Source organism: Gouania willdenowi, chromosome 1 (assembly GCF_900634775.1).
Source record: "Gouania willdenowi chromosome 1, fGouWil2.1, whole genome shotgun sequence".
In the NCBI taxonomy this organism is placed as follows: domain Eukaryota; kingdom Metazoa; phylum Chordata; class Actinopteri; order Blenniiformes; family Gobiesocidae; genus Gouania; species Gouania willdenowi.
In genome coordinates, this window is record NC_041044.1 from 40,852,098 (window position 1) to 40,868,818 (window position 16,721).

The 16,721-nt window shown below is 36.5% G+C and overlaps 2 protein-coding genes across 20 annotated transcripts in view; both read right to left on the minus strand.

The window, feature by feature from the left end:
* The window catches only part of rgs12b (regulator of G protein signaling 12b), an 84,927-nt gene extending 78,045 nt beyond the window's left edge, over positions 1-6,882 (minus strand). For all 11 annotated transcript variants that reach the window (XR_003674514.1, XM_028453790.1, XM_028453806.1 and 8 more), the window contains exons 1-3: positions 6,762-6,882; positions 1,780-3,502; positions 557-796 (exon numbers count right to left, since the gene is read on the minus strand). Coding sequence is in view for 10 of the 11 variants with exons in the window: in XM_028453790.1 (XP_028309591.1) it covers positions 557-796; positions 1,780-2,871 (1,332 nt within the window). In the remaining variant the exon portion in view is untranslated. The remainder of the gene's footprint in view (positions 1-556; positions 797-1,779; positions 3,503-6,761) is intronic.
* Positions 6,883-11,957: 5,075 nt separating this feature from the next.
* Positions 11,958-16,721, minus strand: part of htt (huntingtin) — a 48,506-nt gene continuing 43,742 nt past the window's right edge. For 5 of the 9 annotated variants that reach the window (XM_028453722.1, XM_028453702.1, XM_028453713.1 and 2 more), the window contains 2 exons: positions 16,485-16,645; positions 15,285-15,498 (listed from right to left, as the gene is read on the minus strand). In XM_028453722.1, the coding sequence (XP_028309523.1) occupies positions 15,285-15,498; positions 16,485-16,645 (375 nt within the window). Of the gene's footprint in view, positions 15,499-16,484; positions 16,646-16,721 lie in introns of those variants that run through there. The other 4 variants (XM_028453752.1, XM_028453731.1, XM_028453683.1 and 1 more) reach the window with 2 other exon arrangements.

The window sequence follows — 16,721 nt, forward strand, 5'->3', positions numbered from 1 at the left end:
GAATTTACTAAATGATACTAAGAACATACAAAAAATAATAATAATTACAAAAAAATAAGTACAAAAAATCACACAAAATTATACCAAAAAATACACAAAATGAAAGAAAAATATACAATATAACATCAGAAACACAAAAAAATATTAGCGAAATATACAAAATATCACCACAAACACACAAAAATTCACAAAATGAGGGGAAAATACACAAAATAACACCAGAAACACAATAAGAATATCAATATCAATCAAAATGAGAGAAGAATTTACTAAATGATACAAAGAACATACAAAAAACAACAAAAATACACAAAATAACCAAAACACACAAAATGACACTAAAAACATACAAAACAACAACAGAAATGAACAAAAATGACAATAATAATGTTCAGTTTTGTAAGATTCTAAATGACTGACAAGAATTCTTATAATGTGGCCCTCGGATCAAACAAGTACATGTTTATGGCCGCTGCAGTTCCCATTTCTGAATGAGTTTGACTTTGACCACTGCATTTCTGTGTAAACATCACATCGCCATCTTTTGTTTTTTTACCTGGTGGTAACAGAGTTCTGGGTCCACGATGAACACGTGACAGGAAGTCCTCAAACAGCTGGCCTCGTCTCGTCCATGAATAAAGTAATGATCATCAGGCTCATCTGTGGCTTGCATTGTGACCAGACCAAAAAATCGTCGATCGTCAGGACAGCACGCGCTAAAAGCTAGTTTCTCTGCTGGGTAAGTAGCCAGAATGTGTCCTCGGTCGCCGCACAAGCGCACGCTGTCATGCATCACCTGGTAGGAAAACGCAACGTGTTCAAATGTGATACAAGTAAAGATGAAAAAGACAAGAATAAATGATACATTGTAAATAGTAAATGGACTTAAGTTGTATAGCAAAATAGTCCAAAAGAGCTTCACGATATCGGCTCATTCACCTATATACAGAGGTGAAACTAACGGATTACAAGTACTCAACTTACTGTTATTGAGTTGCTTTTATGGGTACTTGTACTTTTTTTTGTATATTTCTGAAAAAATGATTTTACTTGTACTTAAGTATGTTTTAAAAGAAGTAAAGTAATCAATTACATTTCTACACCCAACCATTACTGAGTAAATTTTTATTTTTTTGCAATCAAATTAAACGTAATGTACCGCACCACAAACAGCATGGAATGACAGTTATTTTAGAGTTCATAACTTTAGCTATACTTAGAGCCTAAGAATTTTTCTTATTTTGAATTGAATTCATTAGTGGTTTTTTATTCTTTTTCTTTTTAAGAAATGTATATTTTGATAAACCTTGTACTTTATACAGATGCCTTTGTGGAAAATAAATTAATTGTGCAAGATCTTGTCTCTTCCTTTTTAAGTTTATACATGAGATGTTTACTGTATGCAAGGGAACAGTGGCAAGATATATTACCAACAATAAATATATGGGGGTGAAAGTAACTAGTAACTTTTACTTTGAGTACTATTTAATTGAGCTACTTTTTATTTGTACTTGAGTATTTTATGTATGACTTACTTGTACTTAAAGCCAATTTCAATCAAGTAACAGTACTTCTACTTGAGTAAGCTATATCAGTAGTCTTTACACCTCTGCAGGTATAGCACTGGGATCAAACCACAAACCTTTCGATCAGAAGACAACCCCTTTACCATCTGAGCCACGGTCACCTAGAATAGCTGGCTAAAAGTTGCTATTAAAGGTTAGGTATGGTACTATAAATTCTCTTAATGCATCTTAAATTGAAAGATTTTTCTCTTACCTTCATGAGGACAAAAGAATGAATCTTCTGTTCGGCTCGGAGGCGCCTCATGCACCCTCTGATAGCTTGCAGACTGTCACTCTCCAGGTTTGTTCCGGTGGACGCCAGCTCAATGGAGCCGAGGTAACCAACGATCATCCCCACGTTGAGGATACCTTCACTGGGCTCCAGGCCTAAGTCTCCTCCATCTTCTACATCCACATTCTGCTCCTCGTGGTGGTGCAGACTCAGGTGCTGAAAGTCTGAATCTAGAAAGACTGAATCGTCGTTGAGGACTTGGGCCATCTCCTCCTCAGAGAGAAGATTGGGATTACTTTGGGAACGAGAAGAGTTTCGGTAGGGATTAAACTCTGGATCTGACTGTGGGCGTGGCTTGGACGATGAGGCGACACGTGGCCGGTCCTTGTCTGAGCTGCTGGAGGAGTGGCTGGAGTTCTCAAATATCATGTTAAAGATCCCTCCAGATTGCAGCTCTGCCACCACCTTCTCCGCCCGGTTGATGCCGTGCTGTTTAGAGTCCAGTCTGGGTTTGCACCATCCTGCACGGGCGCTACTCACTGACCTACTGTTGTTGTTATTGTTGACGCCGTTGTCATAGAAACCATCCAGCTCTTCATCGCTGGAGCATGAGTCCATGTAGGATGTGGTGGTCATCATGTTGCTGCTGTGATGACGGCCGCCGCCCGTGCGTTGGTAAGTGTTGTGGTGGTGCCTCCGAGGACGTTCCCCCTCAGCGATGACGAGCTTCAGGAGGTCAGTGCAACGTCCAATCAGTTTGACCACGTCTTCGTGCGAAGCTTTGGAGACGTTGATATCATTCACAGAAAGGATGTAGTCTCCGGAACGCAAACCCACGTAGTCGGCCGGGCTACCTTTCAGAATGCAGCTGAGGACACACGGGCTTTGACCCGACAATGTGAAACCGTATCCCGTCCGACCTCTGGCCACTTCCACAGCTCGGATGCGGCCCTGATGGATAGACGAGGCATGCAGTGGAGGTTGGGGGAAATTAAGCGCGCTACCATCACTGGGCCGCCATTTTGATGGATCCATCTGCCTGGACATTGTATTGGGAAGCTTCCTGCTGTCCATGGTCGGGATCCACAAAGGAAGAACGGACAACCCGTTAAGTCCAAGTTTCCGTCCCGACACTCACTTCTAACACAGATGTGGTTTTTGTGAAGCCAGGGTCTGGGCTAGGCCATCGATTGAAGCATTTCTTTTCTTTAACACTCTTACAGGTTCAGGCTTTTTCTACAATCTGTCCAGCATTCTAGGAACCCTTCCTGTACACTCAGAGACCCTCAGTCGACCCTCTATTGGTGCTTTCTTTCTTGCTTGTGTCCCCGGGTTTGAAGACCCATCACTGGGCCCATGTGTTGTCATTGACGTATCTATTACCTATATCTCAAACAGATGAAACAAAAGCTTGTACGCTTTTACGTTGGCATCTGCACGAGTCGATTTGTTGTGCTATTTTCTGTATTCCATGTTTGAGGTCTAATAGTACAGAACTAAACTGAAACGTAGTTCATTTCATCGTGTGAAGCTGAAGAATACACTTGGCGTATGTTCACCAGTGGAACAACTTTGCCGTCACACTGCTACAAAGAAATGAGGAGCTGCTGTAAACGCATCAGAAAAATGAGACGCTGGTCTGAGTTTTGGCACAGCTTTGCGAACGCTCTCATCCAGGTGTTACGATCTGCTCCAGGCAGGGCACCTGAGACACAAAAGGGCAGAATGAAAATGTCAATTCCCAGACTAGTTTTTTGGAAATGCAAGACGAGGCAGTTTGCGCACATACTGGTCACATTAGTCTTCATGTTCGTGTGTTCTATGCAAAAGCAAACTCTGCCTTGTAAACATATGATCTACTGGGCCAGACTGAAAGAGGAAGTGACAGACACTGCCACACTGGTTTTTGATAGAGGTGCCTTAAGCAGGGTTCACACAAAATTGTTTTATCATTCTGAAGAGACTTTTTTATCTGTTACAAACCCCACACATTAAGATTAAAAAATGATGCATAGAACAGTTTTGATTGTACTGTGTGTGTGAGAGCTGTGATAATTTCAACACGCATGCACGTACACGCACACACACTCTGTCCCACCACAGATCTTCCTCCAATGTGATCCAATGCTGTGTTTTAGCAATTCGCAACTTTGGATTTCTGACCTCCTACTGGAAAAAGTGACTTGGAACGCAACCTGAAGTCAGAGCTCCTACTCAGTAGATATGGGTAAAAAAAATCTATCGTCCCAGCTTACTGTGTTTGAGATGTTTCAAAGTGATGCCGCTGAACTCGATTGAACTCAGAGAATTTTCAACTTTGAAATGGAGTCATTCCATGTCATTTCAGGACATCTTACGCACCTGGTTCGAAAAAAAATTCTAAAACGTTTACCAATTGTCCAGTGATTATTCGATAGGCAGACTGTATTTTTTTTAGTTTGATCAGATAAATACTTTTTGAGATTTTTGCACATCCTTATTTTTCTTCCATTTTCAGCTTCCAATATCTCATAAACTACACCACTCAGGAAACAGTTTGATGGTACAGTAAAAGCCTGAAACCCCAACAAACTTTTTTTCAATTTTAAGGGGCTGGCACGTCCACCAGATAGGATGTATAGCAGATCTTTTTGTATATTCTGAGAGAGCAGGTGGAGCTGTATTACTATACCAAATTTCAGTTTCCTATGTGGTGTAGTTCCTGAGATATTGGAAGCTGAAAATGGAAGAAAAATCGACACATACCCCCCTCACTAAATTTGTCGGCCCCAAGAATCATAAACATTATTGAGACAAATTCACACTTAACACACCTCAGATCACAGGATAATCTAATAGGACAAACTTATAAAAGATAAAATTGTCTGGCGTTTTCCATCTTTGGTCGGAAAGGAAGTAAAGGGAGACACAAGCAGTGTGATTATCCTTATGTGTGTAACAGCTTTGTAAGTGGCGTTAAGATGCAACGATCAGTCATAACGGGTTGACCTCTGAACAATGAAGAGATAATGAGTGAATAACTGTCAGTGCTGCTGTTAGTGTGTGAGACATTTCAAGTTAAACAGGTATTGGTTCATGACAGAGATTGAGCTATATGCAGGATTAGTGGAAAACATATGAATTTAAATAAGCGTAATAAGTGATATTGTGAGTGCTACAGCATTTGCTGAGCTACAGCATGTAGGAAACCTAAGCTCTTGGGTAATGTCCTCAGTTTGACTTACTCAGTATTTACCTAGAACGCTCCAGAAGAAAAGAAAAAAAACTGCTGACCCAGGTTAGCAAAAGCACATTGCTGCTAAAAGGGCAGGAGAGGTTGAACCTACAGAAGCTACGGGAGCTGGAATTGATGAATGTTGATGCTAAATATTGTCCACAAGCTTCAATAATGTGCCTGAGCATCAGAGCTACACCTCAAAGCATCTGATGCTTCTTTTTTTACCTGTAAAACATGTGTCACCTCATGCTCGAGGACACCACCTCACATTAAAAAACAATAACGATCCACTGCAGGAGTCATATTAACCAGATTTTAATTAATGAAGCAATTATTAAGTCAGAATTAATGAAAATTCATTCCTATTGAATTTATTATTATTATTTAAAAAATAAAGTGATGGGTAAAAATAGATTATGACAGGTTATTTATGACCCTATCTGTCAAAATGACTGGTAACCTATGATCCACTGTAAATGTGGTGATGTCAGATACCACAGCACATCTTCAAAGGTCAAGTGTCTGTAGTTTGTTTTTTTTTTTTGTTTTGTTTTTTTTAGAAGAAGAAAAGGGAGCTCTACTTAATATTTCAAGCCGTGGTCATCTACGTAACTCCAATAAATAGCATAAAGTTTAAAACTAGTCACATTTGATGATTTTAATCATAACCCAACAATAAATCCTGAGTTTTATCCAAAATTTGACAGAAGTTTGCTGTCAGGTTAAAGTTAATATAGAAACATCATAATATGGTGTAGAATATGTTTAAACAACATGTTTATTAACAACATAGCTGTAAGGTATGTTTAAACAACATGTTTATTAAGTGCTTTAAATGTCGAAATGTGTCGTGTTTTGTTGACATTGATGTTTCCCGTTAGCTAAAACTTTTAAAGCGCAACCACCCGTGTTTAATCCACTCGCCCCGCCCCTCAATTTCCAGCTTTATGGAATGTCGGTATAGAATATTTTCAACAACCTGTTTGTTTGTTGTTGTTTTTTTTACAGAAAAAGTGAGCTTTACTTAATATATTAGCATTAGCACTTAATAAATAGCATTAAGTTTAAAACTAAAGTCACATATTATGATTTTCATCATAACACTTCATGAATCAGTTTTATTCAGAATTTAGCAGAAGTTAGCTGTAAGGTTACAGTTAATATAGAAACATCATAATATGGTGTAGAATATGTTTAAACAACGTTTATTAAGTGCTTTAAATGTCGAAATGTGTCGTGTTTAGTTGACATTGATGTTTCCCGTTAGCTAAAACTTTTAAAGCGCAACCACCCGTGCTTAATCCACTCGCCCCGCCCCTCAATTTCCAGCTTTATGGAATGTCGGTGCGTAACCATGGAAACGGCCCTGTACACAGACTTTTCTGAGCTGTCATTGGTTAAGCGGGACTGTCAATCACGCACTCCAACAGTTATGGGGACCAAATTGGCCAAAGTTAGACTGAGAAATCAGAAATAAAAAGTAGCGGAAAAGCTTTTTATCCACAGGTGCCAAAACACAGCGTGACTAGTTTTGAGTTTTATAGCTTTGCAACGTTTTAAAATAAACAATATTTGACTGTTGGAACAGCTTCCGGTGAGAAACGGACAATAGTTGGCTAAAATGTGAGTGAGTTGTAAGAAAATCGTAGGAATAGCGTAATGAGAGGTGGGTTTTAGTTTGTTTTGTTTTGTTGTTTTTTTTTTGTCGTTGAGACTAAAAAGTAGTGTGTCGTCAGGAGGGACTTACCGGTGTGTGAGTAGCCGTGATGCTGTCCTCATAGCCGTGTAGTCAAGGTTAGTGTAAACTTCAGGGGCGGTGGGTAAACAAAAGAAAAGACTGCACCATCTGGCGAAGTGGCCTAAGCAGCAGCAGCAGCAGCAGCAGCAGCAGCAGGAGGAGGAGGAGCAGGCAGGGAGGGGAGGGGAGGGGGTTACACCCAGACCCCTTCACAATCCTGCTCAGAGATTTAAGGAAAATACTGTTTTATAACTAATTCACGTCATCCTACAGAAGTGTATAAAAGAAAGAAGAAGAAGAAAAAAAAAAAAACTCATTCACTTCAAAAAAAAAAAAAAAAAAAAAAAGTAGAAAATTAAAGTCGACATTTTTTTTCCAGAGGTAAAAAAAAAGAAGAAAAAAAAGACGAAAATCTATGTCATGTCGACATTTTTAGGGACACTGGAAAAAAAAATCTGAGGTAAAAAAAAAAATAATAATAATAATTAAAAAAAATAATCATGCACATGTCAACTTTTTTTTTTCATTAAGGATTTTGAAAACCATATTCTCCATTTTTATACGGTCCGCTTACAGGTACATATGGAAGCCCGTTTCCGCCACAAAAAAAATAAAAAATCACCAAGGAAAGTCATAATTATGAGTTAGAAAGTCATAATTTTGAGAAAAAAAGTCATAATTATGAGTTTGTAAAGTCATAATTATGAGAAAGAAAGTCATAATTATGAGATAGGAAGTCATAATTATGAGAAACAAAGTCATAATTATGAGATAGAAACATTTTTGGTATATCCATCTGTACCCATGGCACTGAGCAGAAATCTCCATTTGTTGTCCAATAAACTGAGCTACTTCAGCCACATCAGTTTTATCATTTCGACTCCAGAGCCTCTTTTTGCTTAGTATCTTTTCAAGGTTGCGTTTACTCAGCATATTTCAATGTGAATTTGCAAGCAAACAAAGTATTTCATCATTTGTCTAAAGTAGTCTTTGATAGTCTTATCAGCCATCTCTCAGTGTCAGCTCAACACATGAACAAGCTGCTGTAAATGTGTTTAAGTATCTCATCATTTGGACTTTTTTCTCATAATTATGACTTTCTATCTCATAATTATGACTTTCTTTTCCATAATTATGACTTTCCTTGGTGATTTTTTTTTTTTTTTTAGTGGCGGAAACAGGCTTCCATAGGTACAAGTCACCATTTTGCAGATATTTAAATGACATTTGCAAAACTATTATTAACACGGCAGATTGAATCAGACTAAAACACTGTTAGTTCCTGAAAAGTAGGAGTGTGACGATATCTCCATACGGTGATATATGGCGATAATTTTTCGTACGATTGATTATCAATATGTTTGCGCTAAGTATTGATCTTTATTTTTTTTTCAAAACCTTTTCTGCTTTTTCACTAAAATGTGCAGGTACGTCTTCACATAAATGTTGTCACTGTTGAAGGAACCAATATATTGTTTACTGGAATATTGCACCATAATGGTGTCACTGTTTTTGTTTACAGAAAGCACTATTGGAGAAACTTATTTGTTTACATTGGTATGTTGACACTTATTCACAGAAATGTTGCACTAGAATAGTGTCACTGTTCATAGGACACTTTTTCAATGTATTGTCTTTCAGAGATATGAAATAAAAATCATATTTTTTAACTTAATCTTTTTTTTTTCTTGTTATGTCATAGATTATCATAGATTGATTTCTAACCAATATATCGATAATTGCAGTATCGTCATATCGTGAGATAATCGAAATCATGAGATTTGTATCGCGTATCAGTCATCCGTAATTATTCTAAAGTATAGTTTAAGTAGTTTGTCAAACTTCCTGTCAGGAATTTTGCACAGTCAGCATAATGAGAGAAAAAAAAGTGCATGAATTTTTTTTTTTTTTGTTTTGCCTCAGATATATTTTTTTTTCTTCAGTGACCTATAAGAATGTCCACATTGATTTTCAACTTTTTTTTTTTTATTTGCCAGTTTAAACTGGCAAATAATGTTTTTTTTTTTTTTTTTTTTTTTTTGTCACTTTTAACCCATTTTATTTTTGATTAAAACAATGATTTACATCATTAAGATGACTATATACTAGGGCGCAAATATTAATAAACTTCCTGGATAACAGTAGATTTGATCAAATAAATGTGGTTATCACAGATTTATTCCCCCTTATACAGTCGATGGCCTTGTCTCCACGTGACTGTTCTTCAATGTTCATGTCTGTGTTCAACCAAGGTTGAGAACCACTGCTTTGGTGTGACACACAGTAACTACTGCCCAATTTTTTTTTATTAAGGATCCCCATTAGCTGGTACATTAGTAACCAGCTCTAGGTCCACAGGGACAACAATAACATACAAGTACAGAACAATCACATAATCCTCATAAATAAAATACAAAAGCATATTAAAAAAAAAAAAAAAAAAAACATTATTTGAAAACAAAACAGAGCCACTCAACATACATCCATTCTAAAATTAGATTTAAGTTTCACTTTAAATTCCTGTTTATGTTCAATAAACACAGATAGTAAGGCAGACCATTGCAAATAGTGATAATAAATGCCGGTATTTAAGAAACAAATATTATTTATTAATTATTAATGTAGGTTCGTTAACCTCAACATCATCAATCACAAACTAAATGCAAAAAATAATGATTAATTAAAAAAACACTTAAGTTCAGAGTTTAAATACGATAGAGATGTGACTTCCCAACACATTTCTGACGTTTTCATGAACTAATCACAGTAAGAATGAACAAAAAACACTTTTACGCATCCGTCTGCAGGACTCCACATCCCACAATGCAACATTACAAGAACGTTTACAGTGAAGATCAAAACAAATCTTTTCTTGGAACAAATGGTCTTTGATTTATTGATATGAGGCCTTCACTGTGTCTTTATCTGATTAAAAAAAAGCAAGAAACTCTCTAGCAGCTTTGACCTGTTTCCCATAAGATTAAGTTCAATCATCTGTTTGCACTTTATGATTTCACAAACGTTTGGCTTTTCACTTTGTAGATTACAACAACCATAACGCTTCTATAACACAGAATGTTGAAAAGTTTTTTTTTCTTTTAATTTCTAGTAGTAAAACATCTTCATTAGGTAATCTCTCTCTTTTTCTTTTGAATGAAGTTAATAACAAACATGAAAAACAACAGTAATCAGCTTTCTGGATGTTTTTTTATTGTGTAGAAAGTAAATATTAACGCTACAGCCTGGTTAAAAAAAAAAACCTCATTGATTTTAGTGCTTCTTGAACCATATGGTAGCAACCTGATAATCCTGTTAATACCTTTTTAATCATCAACCACCGGCTTAATAGATGCTATTTCATGTGTGCTCTATTAAAGGGAAATTCAGACAGTGCAGGTGATGAAAAGGAATGGTAGTGTAAATGTGAGTATGCAGGAGGTTAATGTGTGTGTGAACCTGTGAATGGAAACACACGTTCAGTCTCTCATTGGTTGAATTCACTGTTTGTCGTCATCACTTTGGTGATTTTGTGGTTGCCCAGCAACAGGTTTGTCCTTTTTTCTGCCTCACAGGAGGAGAAGGCAATGTTTGTTTTTTGGTTTGGATTTAACAGAAAGTCAAACTTCTAAGTTGTTCCAGAGTTCTTCAAACACTTTCTGTTTATATTTTAAACAAAAAAAAACACGTTAAAAACTGATTAAAAAGTTAGGAAGAATTCTATAGGGAGTCGCATGTAAAAACTCACTTTTTGTTTAACATTTAGCAAAAAAAATTCTGTCATTTGAGACAAAAATTCATGGAAAACAGCATGTTTTATATCACACGTCAAACTCAAGGCCCAGGGGCCAAATCCGGCCCATTAGAGCAACAAATTCGGCCCCCAGGAGAAAGTAAAAATGACAGAATAAAGATATGCATCATTGTGTAAATGACAAAATAATTTAGTTCTAGAAATCTCACTCCCTCCACGCTTACATCACATGATGGCAGTCATTTCTTAATCTCAAAATGATGAAAAAACAAAACAAAAATTTAAATCCTGCAAATTTCCTCAAATTATTATACTAAATTAAATAATTGTTCATAATATCAAGAAAATGTGAGTTTAAGGTCACTTAATGCTTAGATATTGTCGATCTAATATACTTTATTTATCATTTATACCTGTAAGCGCAAATTAGGACACATTAATGTTGAAATTGCTTTTTTTTCCCAAAAAATTGATCGTGTTCGTCATTTCTTCTTTTAATATTAATAACTTTAAATCATTTCCCGCCTAAAATCTGTACATGGGCCACTTGAGATCAAACTGGTTTGTATTTGGCCCCTGAACTAAAAATGAGTTTGACAGCCCTGTTTTATATCATTGTTAAAAATGTGTACATATTAAAAATAAATCTAAATGTAAATGTTAAATCTAAATGTAAATGTTAAATCTAAATGTAAATGTTAAATCTAAATGTAAATGTTAAATCTAAATGTAAATGTTAAATCTAAATGTAAATGTTAAATCGGTTGCCAAGTGTAAAACTAAATGTTTAGACATTATGCAAAGTGGGCTGGTCAGCACCTGTCAATCACGAGGCCCCGCCCTCATCACAGACTGCAGCTCAGTGAGTGAGACGACGAGAAAAGCAAGACATGGCGGGATCGCTCCGAGTCCAAACTGACAAACTTGAAATAGCAGAGGTTCACTGAGGGTACCAGCATGCTGTATGTCAACTTACTTTTGCCAGTGATGAAGAAACCGAGGAAGCAGAAAACCTTGGGGGGTGGGGTAGGTGGGCGGGGCCTCGTGATTGTGATGTCCACTTTTTAGAATCTCTAATCATTTAGCATTCCCCTTTGTCAACCGATTTACCATTTAGATTCACATTTCACATTAAGTTTTACATTTAACACTTAGATTTACATTAAACATTTAGATTTACACTTGGCAACTGATTTAACTTCTACATTGAGATTTTTTTTCATGTTTGCACATTTCTAACAACGATATAAAACATGCCGTTTTATATGAATTTGTCTCAAATGAAAGAAAAATGAGCTAAAGTGAGCTACATGTTCAAAATATGTCGGTTATGAAACCGTGACTGAGTTTTTACATTCTGCACGCCATATAATTCAGTCAAAACTAGATTCATATATGATAAATATGGATACAAGTTTGGATTATAAGACAACAGAATCAAACCAAAGCTGCTCAACTTCTTAAATAATTTATTTCTACAACAGACCATATGCAGTGATTATTCATTTGTCGAACAGAATAAAATCAACCGAAATACACAATCTCTTTTCGTCATGTTTTTACAGGCAATTCTTCAAAAAAACAAAAACATAAAATAAGAGCTTCAACATCCCGTCGAGGAACCAGCCTAAAGATCTAGAGGGAACCGCTTTGTTTAGTCTGTGCTTTTACATCAAGTCCAGAAAGAAGACGTGTCCAAAAAGAAAAAGAAAAAGAAAGAGAAAATACTGAAATACATGTAAAATACTTGGTTCTTGTTGTTTTCTAATGATTGGTAACAGTTTGTGTTAAAGAGGGTGATGAAAGGTAAGTGTGTTTAATCAGTTACAGAAGCACAAAAAGCTTGTAGGTAATCTCATTACCCCCTGTAGAGAGTCTTTACTGTTCTTATGTCAGGGAAACATGTCATGGGGGGGTCGAAAGGTTGTTTTTTTTTTCGTCATCAATTTTTTTACTAATTGATTTAAAAAGCCTTTGAAATACAGACTTTATAATTATTGCTGAAGCTTCGTCACACAGGACTGTCTTTAATGGAGTCATTTTTATACATCAACCAGCGTTAATTTTGACATAAAAATATAATTTCTGTTTTAGTCATAGTCTTGACTACAATACAACCTAGTTTTAGTCAACAATTAGTCATCAGGTCTAATATTAGTTATAGGCTAGTTTTAGTCAACTAAATGACATTAAGGTTTTAGTCGACGAAAATATGAAGCATAAAGGTGAGTTTACACTAAACGCGACTCTGGCGACTAGATTACATTCAAAATCAATGTAAATGACGCGATTTGCGCACATCCAGCGACTCAATTGCACGTTCAGAGTCGCTCAAAGTATAACATTTTGAACTTTTCATGCGACAGTGACACTGTGTCGCGACATCCAACATCACTCCTCCGGTTGTCACGTCATTGGGGTACATGAAGCAATGAAGGGGCAAAAAGCGCGACTGTTTAAGAGACTCATCACAGCCGATTTAAGCAACTATAGTGGAGTCGCGTTCGGTGTGAACGCACCGACTCTGGCGACTAGATTTCATTCAAACTCAATGTAAATGACGTGATTTTTTCGTGTCCAGCAACTCAATCGCACGATCCGGGTCGCTCAAAGTATAACATTTTGAACTTTTCAAGCGACTTTGAGTGACAATGTGTCGCGACATCAAATGGGCAATCCCACGTCACTCCTCCGGTTGTCACGTCATTGGGGTACATGAAGCAATGAAGGGGGCAAAAAGCGCGACTGTTTAAGAGATTCAACACGGCCGATTTAAGCAACTATAGTGGAGGTGCGTTCGGTGTGAACGCACCGACTCTGGCGACTAGATTTCATTCAAACGCAATGTAAATGACGCAATGTCAAGCGACATGTGACTCAATCGTACCATCTACGTTGCTGGAACTTTTCAAGTGACTTTGAATTACACTGAAGTCGCGTTCGGTGTGAAGAGTTTATGCTTCTTTTTGTGTAAAAAAAAAAAAAAAAGATTAAATTCCATTGATAAACCTGATTTGATATAATCAATGCACAAGACCACATGAGTTCTGATTGCTGACAAAATTGTAGTTTAGTTTTTATTAGTAAACAAACACATTTTATTAATAGTTCACATTAGTATTTTTTTTTAATTTGCATGTTCATGTGAATTTGTTGGGTTTTTTTTCTTAAGAAGTTTATATTTTGACATGACTTCTAGATGACTATTGTTGTAATTTTCGCTATATAAATAAAGTTAAACTGAATTAGCCATAGTCTTGTTATTATCACTTCAAATGTAGCAAACGGAAAATGAAGAAAACTTTTAGTCAAAAAAATTAACACTGATATCAATAGAACAAAAAAAAACAGTCATTGCCCCAGACATTAAAAAAACGTTGTCAGTATCTCATGCTCATCACGACTACGTTTACTACAGAAAGCAAAGCACCCCCATCGTAAACATTAGAGGTACTTCAAGTATTTAAGTGCTGTGTCATCATGTGTATTTCAGTTTTGTGAACGTTGAACGAGGGGAATATTTAACAGTATTCAGTGATACGTTACATTTAAAGCTGGACAGAAACAAAAGCTGCTCCACTACTCCCTCACCTCTTGATTTGTCAATGCGGCGGTTGGTCACTAAGGTTACAAGGCTTACTTTGGACTGTGTGTTGCATCTCTCGCTCACGCTGCCGTGGCAACCGTGCTCATGGAAATACAATAGTAAGTATAACAGAGAAGAAAAAGAAAAGAAAATACAGCAGTAATGCTAAGCATGCTATCAAGCCTTCAGTGTACAAGACATACATGTTCAGTCTAAGGCAAGTGTCTGTACAGAGAGATGAGTCTTTACTCTTTAAACTCATTCTGCCGAGTCATCCTTTACGACGTCACATTTATCTGAGTTCGCTCTTTACAAAGTTCATATATCTCTTCACACCATTTGCTTCCTCGCTACTATACAATTACTTTTTACAAGTTACAAAAGAGTGGAATTGACTTCCAGTCTTGTTACAATATTACAGTCACGTTTTTACTCATCCTGAGAATTGAAAAGTAGAAGAAACAGAAAGGAGGACAATTATACGGTGAGTGGAGAGGAAAATAGAAATAGCAAAAATACAAGACAGAGGAAGAACTTTGCCCTTTTGCTACTGCTCAAAAGAGAAAACTGGCAGATGTGTTTCTGGCGTGCTATTAATGAAAAATCCAATGAGAAATGATAGTTTCTGTTCAAGTACTGTCATCGTTAATATTCTCCACACCCGTTTGTAACAACTCGACTCAAACACCGGACATCAGCTTATGGCTTTTGGAAAAACAAACTTAAAAATAAGAAAACCATTGTGAAGTACAGGCCTATGAAATGACGACTACTAGCTGTGACTAGAAGTTAGTGTTAGCATCACAGCTACAACATTAGCATGGCTAACAAAAGCGCCTCTAAAAACGGGAACTTCAAATATAGTGAATAATACTTTGCGTTTTATTTTACTTTGTTTTTTTTTTTCTTCTTACAACAATCGAGCAAAATCGTACAAGAAAATAAACTGATCCAGTTAATTCTTCGATTATTTTCATTATATGTATTCATCTCCTTTATTCAGGTTTAAAAAGGTGCTGCTCTTTGACTTTTCACCTTGAAACGGACTCCAGTCTATATATAGATCTATTAATATCAGTGAAAAGTGAAGAAAGACGATGACACTGCAGATTTTTCTCACTTAAATAAAAACCTGCAGGTCTGTCCTTTCATCACAGCCCTGGGGAAGGGTGTATACTCTAATTCTGGTCCGTCCTCAGAGGGGCCTGTCCTGGTGGATTGATTGCAGACATCCCAGCAGCTGGTAATAAGGACTCCCCGGAGACGCCACCGTCTCAAAGACGGACTGGAAAGCGCGACGGTCCAACTCCTCATCGATCTGATGTCTGTAGAAGTCAACGGCCACTAGGCAGAACAGGTTAACGTCCACCACCTCACTGGAGCCCATTCGACTGATCACATGAGGAAGACTGGGTAAAAACCAGTTAAGGAAAGTGGAAACTCAGTTTGAAGAGTTTTATAGGCCAGAGATGAAATAACACCTTTTAGTTATTAGTTATCACTTTAAGAAAAATACATCGTAATTATAAATGACTCCAAACAATATACACATACAAACAATAGACAAAATTACTTCCAAAAATACAGTAAGCAACTACAAAAATAAAAAAAAACAACCAAAATAAACAAAATGACAAAAACACAGCACATATAAAACAATAAAAAAAACATAAAAGATGCACAAATGGACAAAAGTAGTACACAAAAAAGACTGCAAAAATAAAAATATACAAAATGACATGAAAAATACACAAAATTGATTCAAAAAACACAAAATTACACCAGAAAATACACAAAATGGCTTCAAAAACAATAGACAATGACAAAAATGTACAACACAACAAAATAAATACACAAAATTACTTTAAACACAAAAGACAACTCCAAAAATATACAAAATGACCAAAAAGTTATTCAAAATGACTCCAAAAATACAGTAAACAACTAAAAAAATATGAAAACCGACAAAAATAAACAAAAAGAAGAAAACACGCAAAAATTACATAGCAAACACAACATTACAAAAAGCAAAAGATACACAAAATGACTCCACAAATATACAAGCCTATAAAAATATAAACAAAACAATACACAAAATGACTCATAACACAAAAATACAGAAAAAAATATACAAAGACCTTTATCACCGTTCCTGTAGAGAACAATGTAATGCTCAGATGTGTAAGTTTCCTGAATGCTGACATTACTGACTTTTGTCACTCTGTTATAAAGGAGCAGAAATACTGAGAAACACTGGTTTTCCCCCTGCAAAGCTCCATATAGATAATTTACAACAGTATCAGTTCATCCAAGACAAAGTGATAAAGAAAATGTGAAACGTTCGACAGCGATACAGCTGAAAACAATCTGTCCTCCATAAAATGTAAAAGGATACAGAGCTGAGATCCACTGGGAGGTTGAAGCAGAAACAAAGAAGCAGGACAGGCTCCACATGGCCATGGCCACAGGTGTTCTCTGTGTGAAGTTTGACAAAGACAACAGCACCCAGTCCCTCACCATGGACGACTGACCTGTGGCGTGAAGAGTCTGGAACACCTGGAATTATAGAGATACTCACCATTTGGATCCACAATGTGCATTCAATTCTGGACGATAAAAAACTCTAAAAATG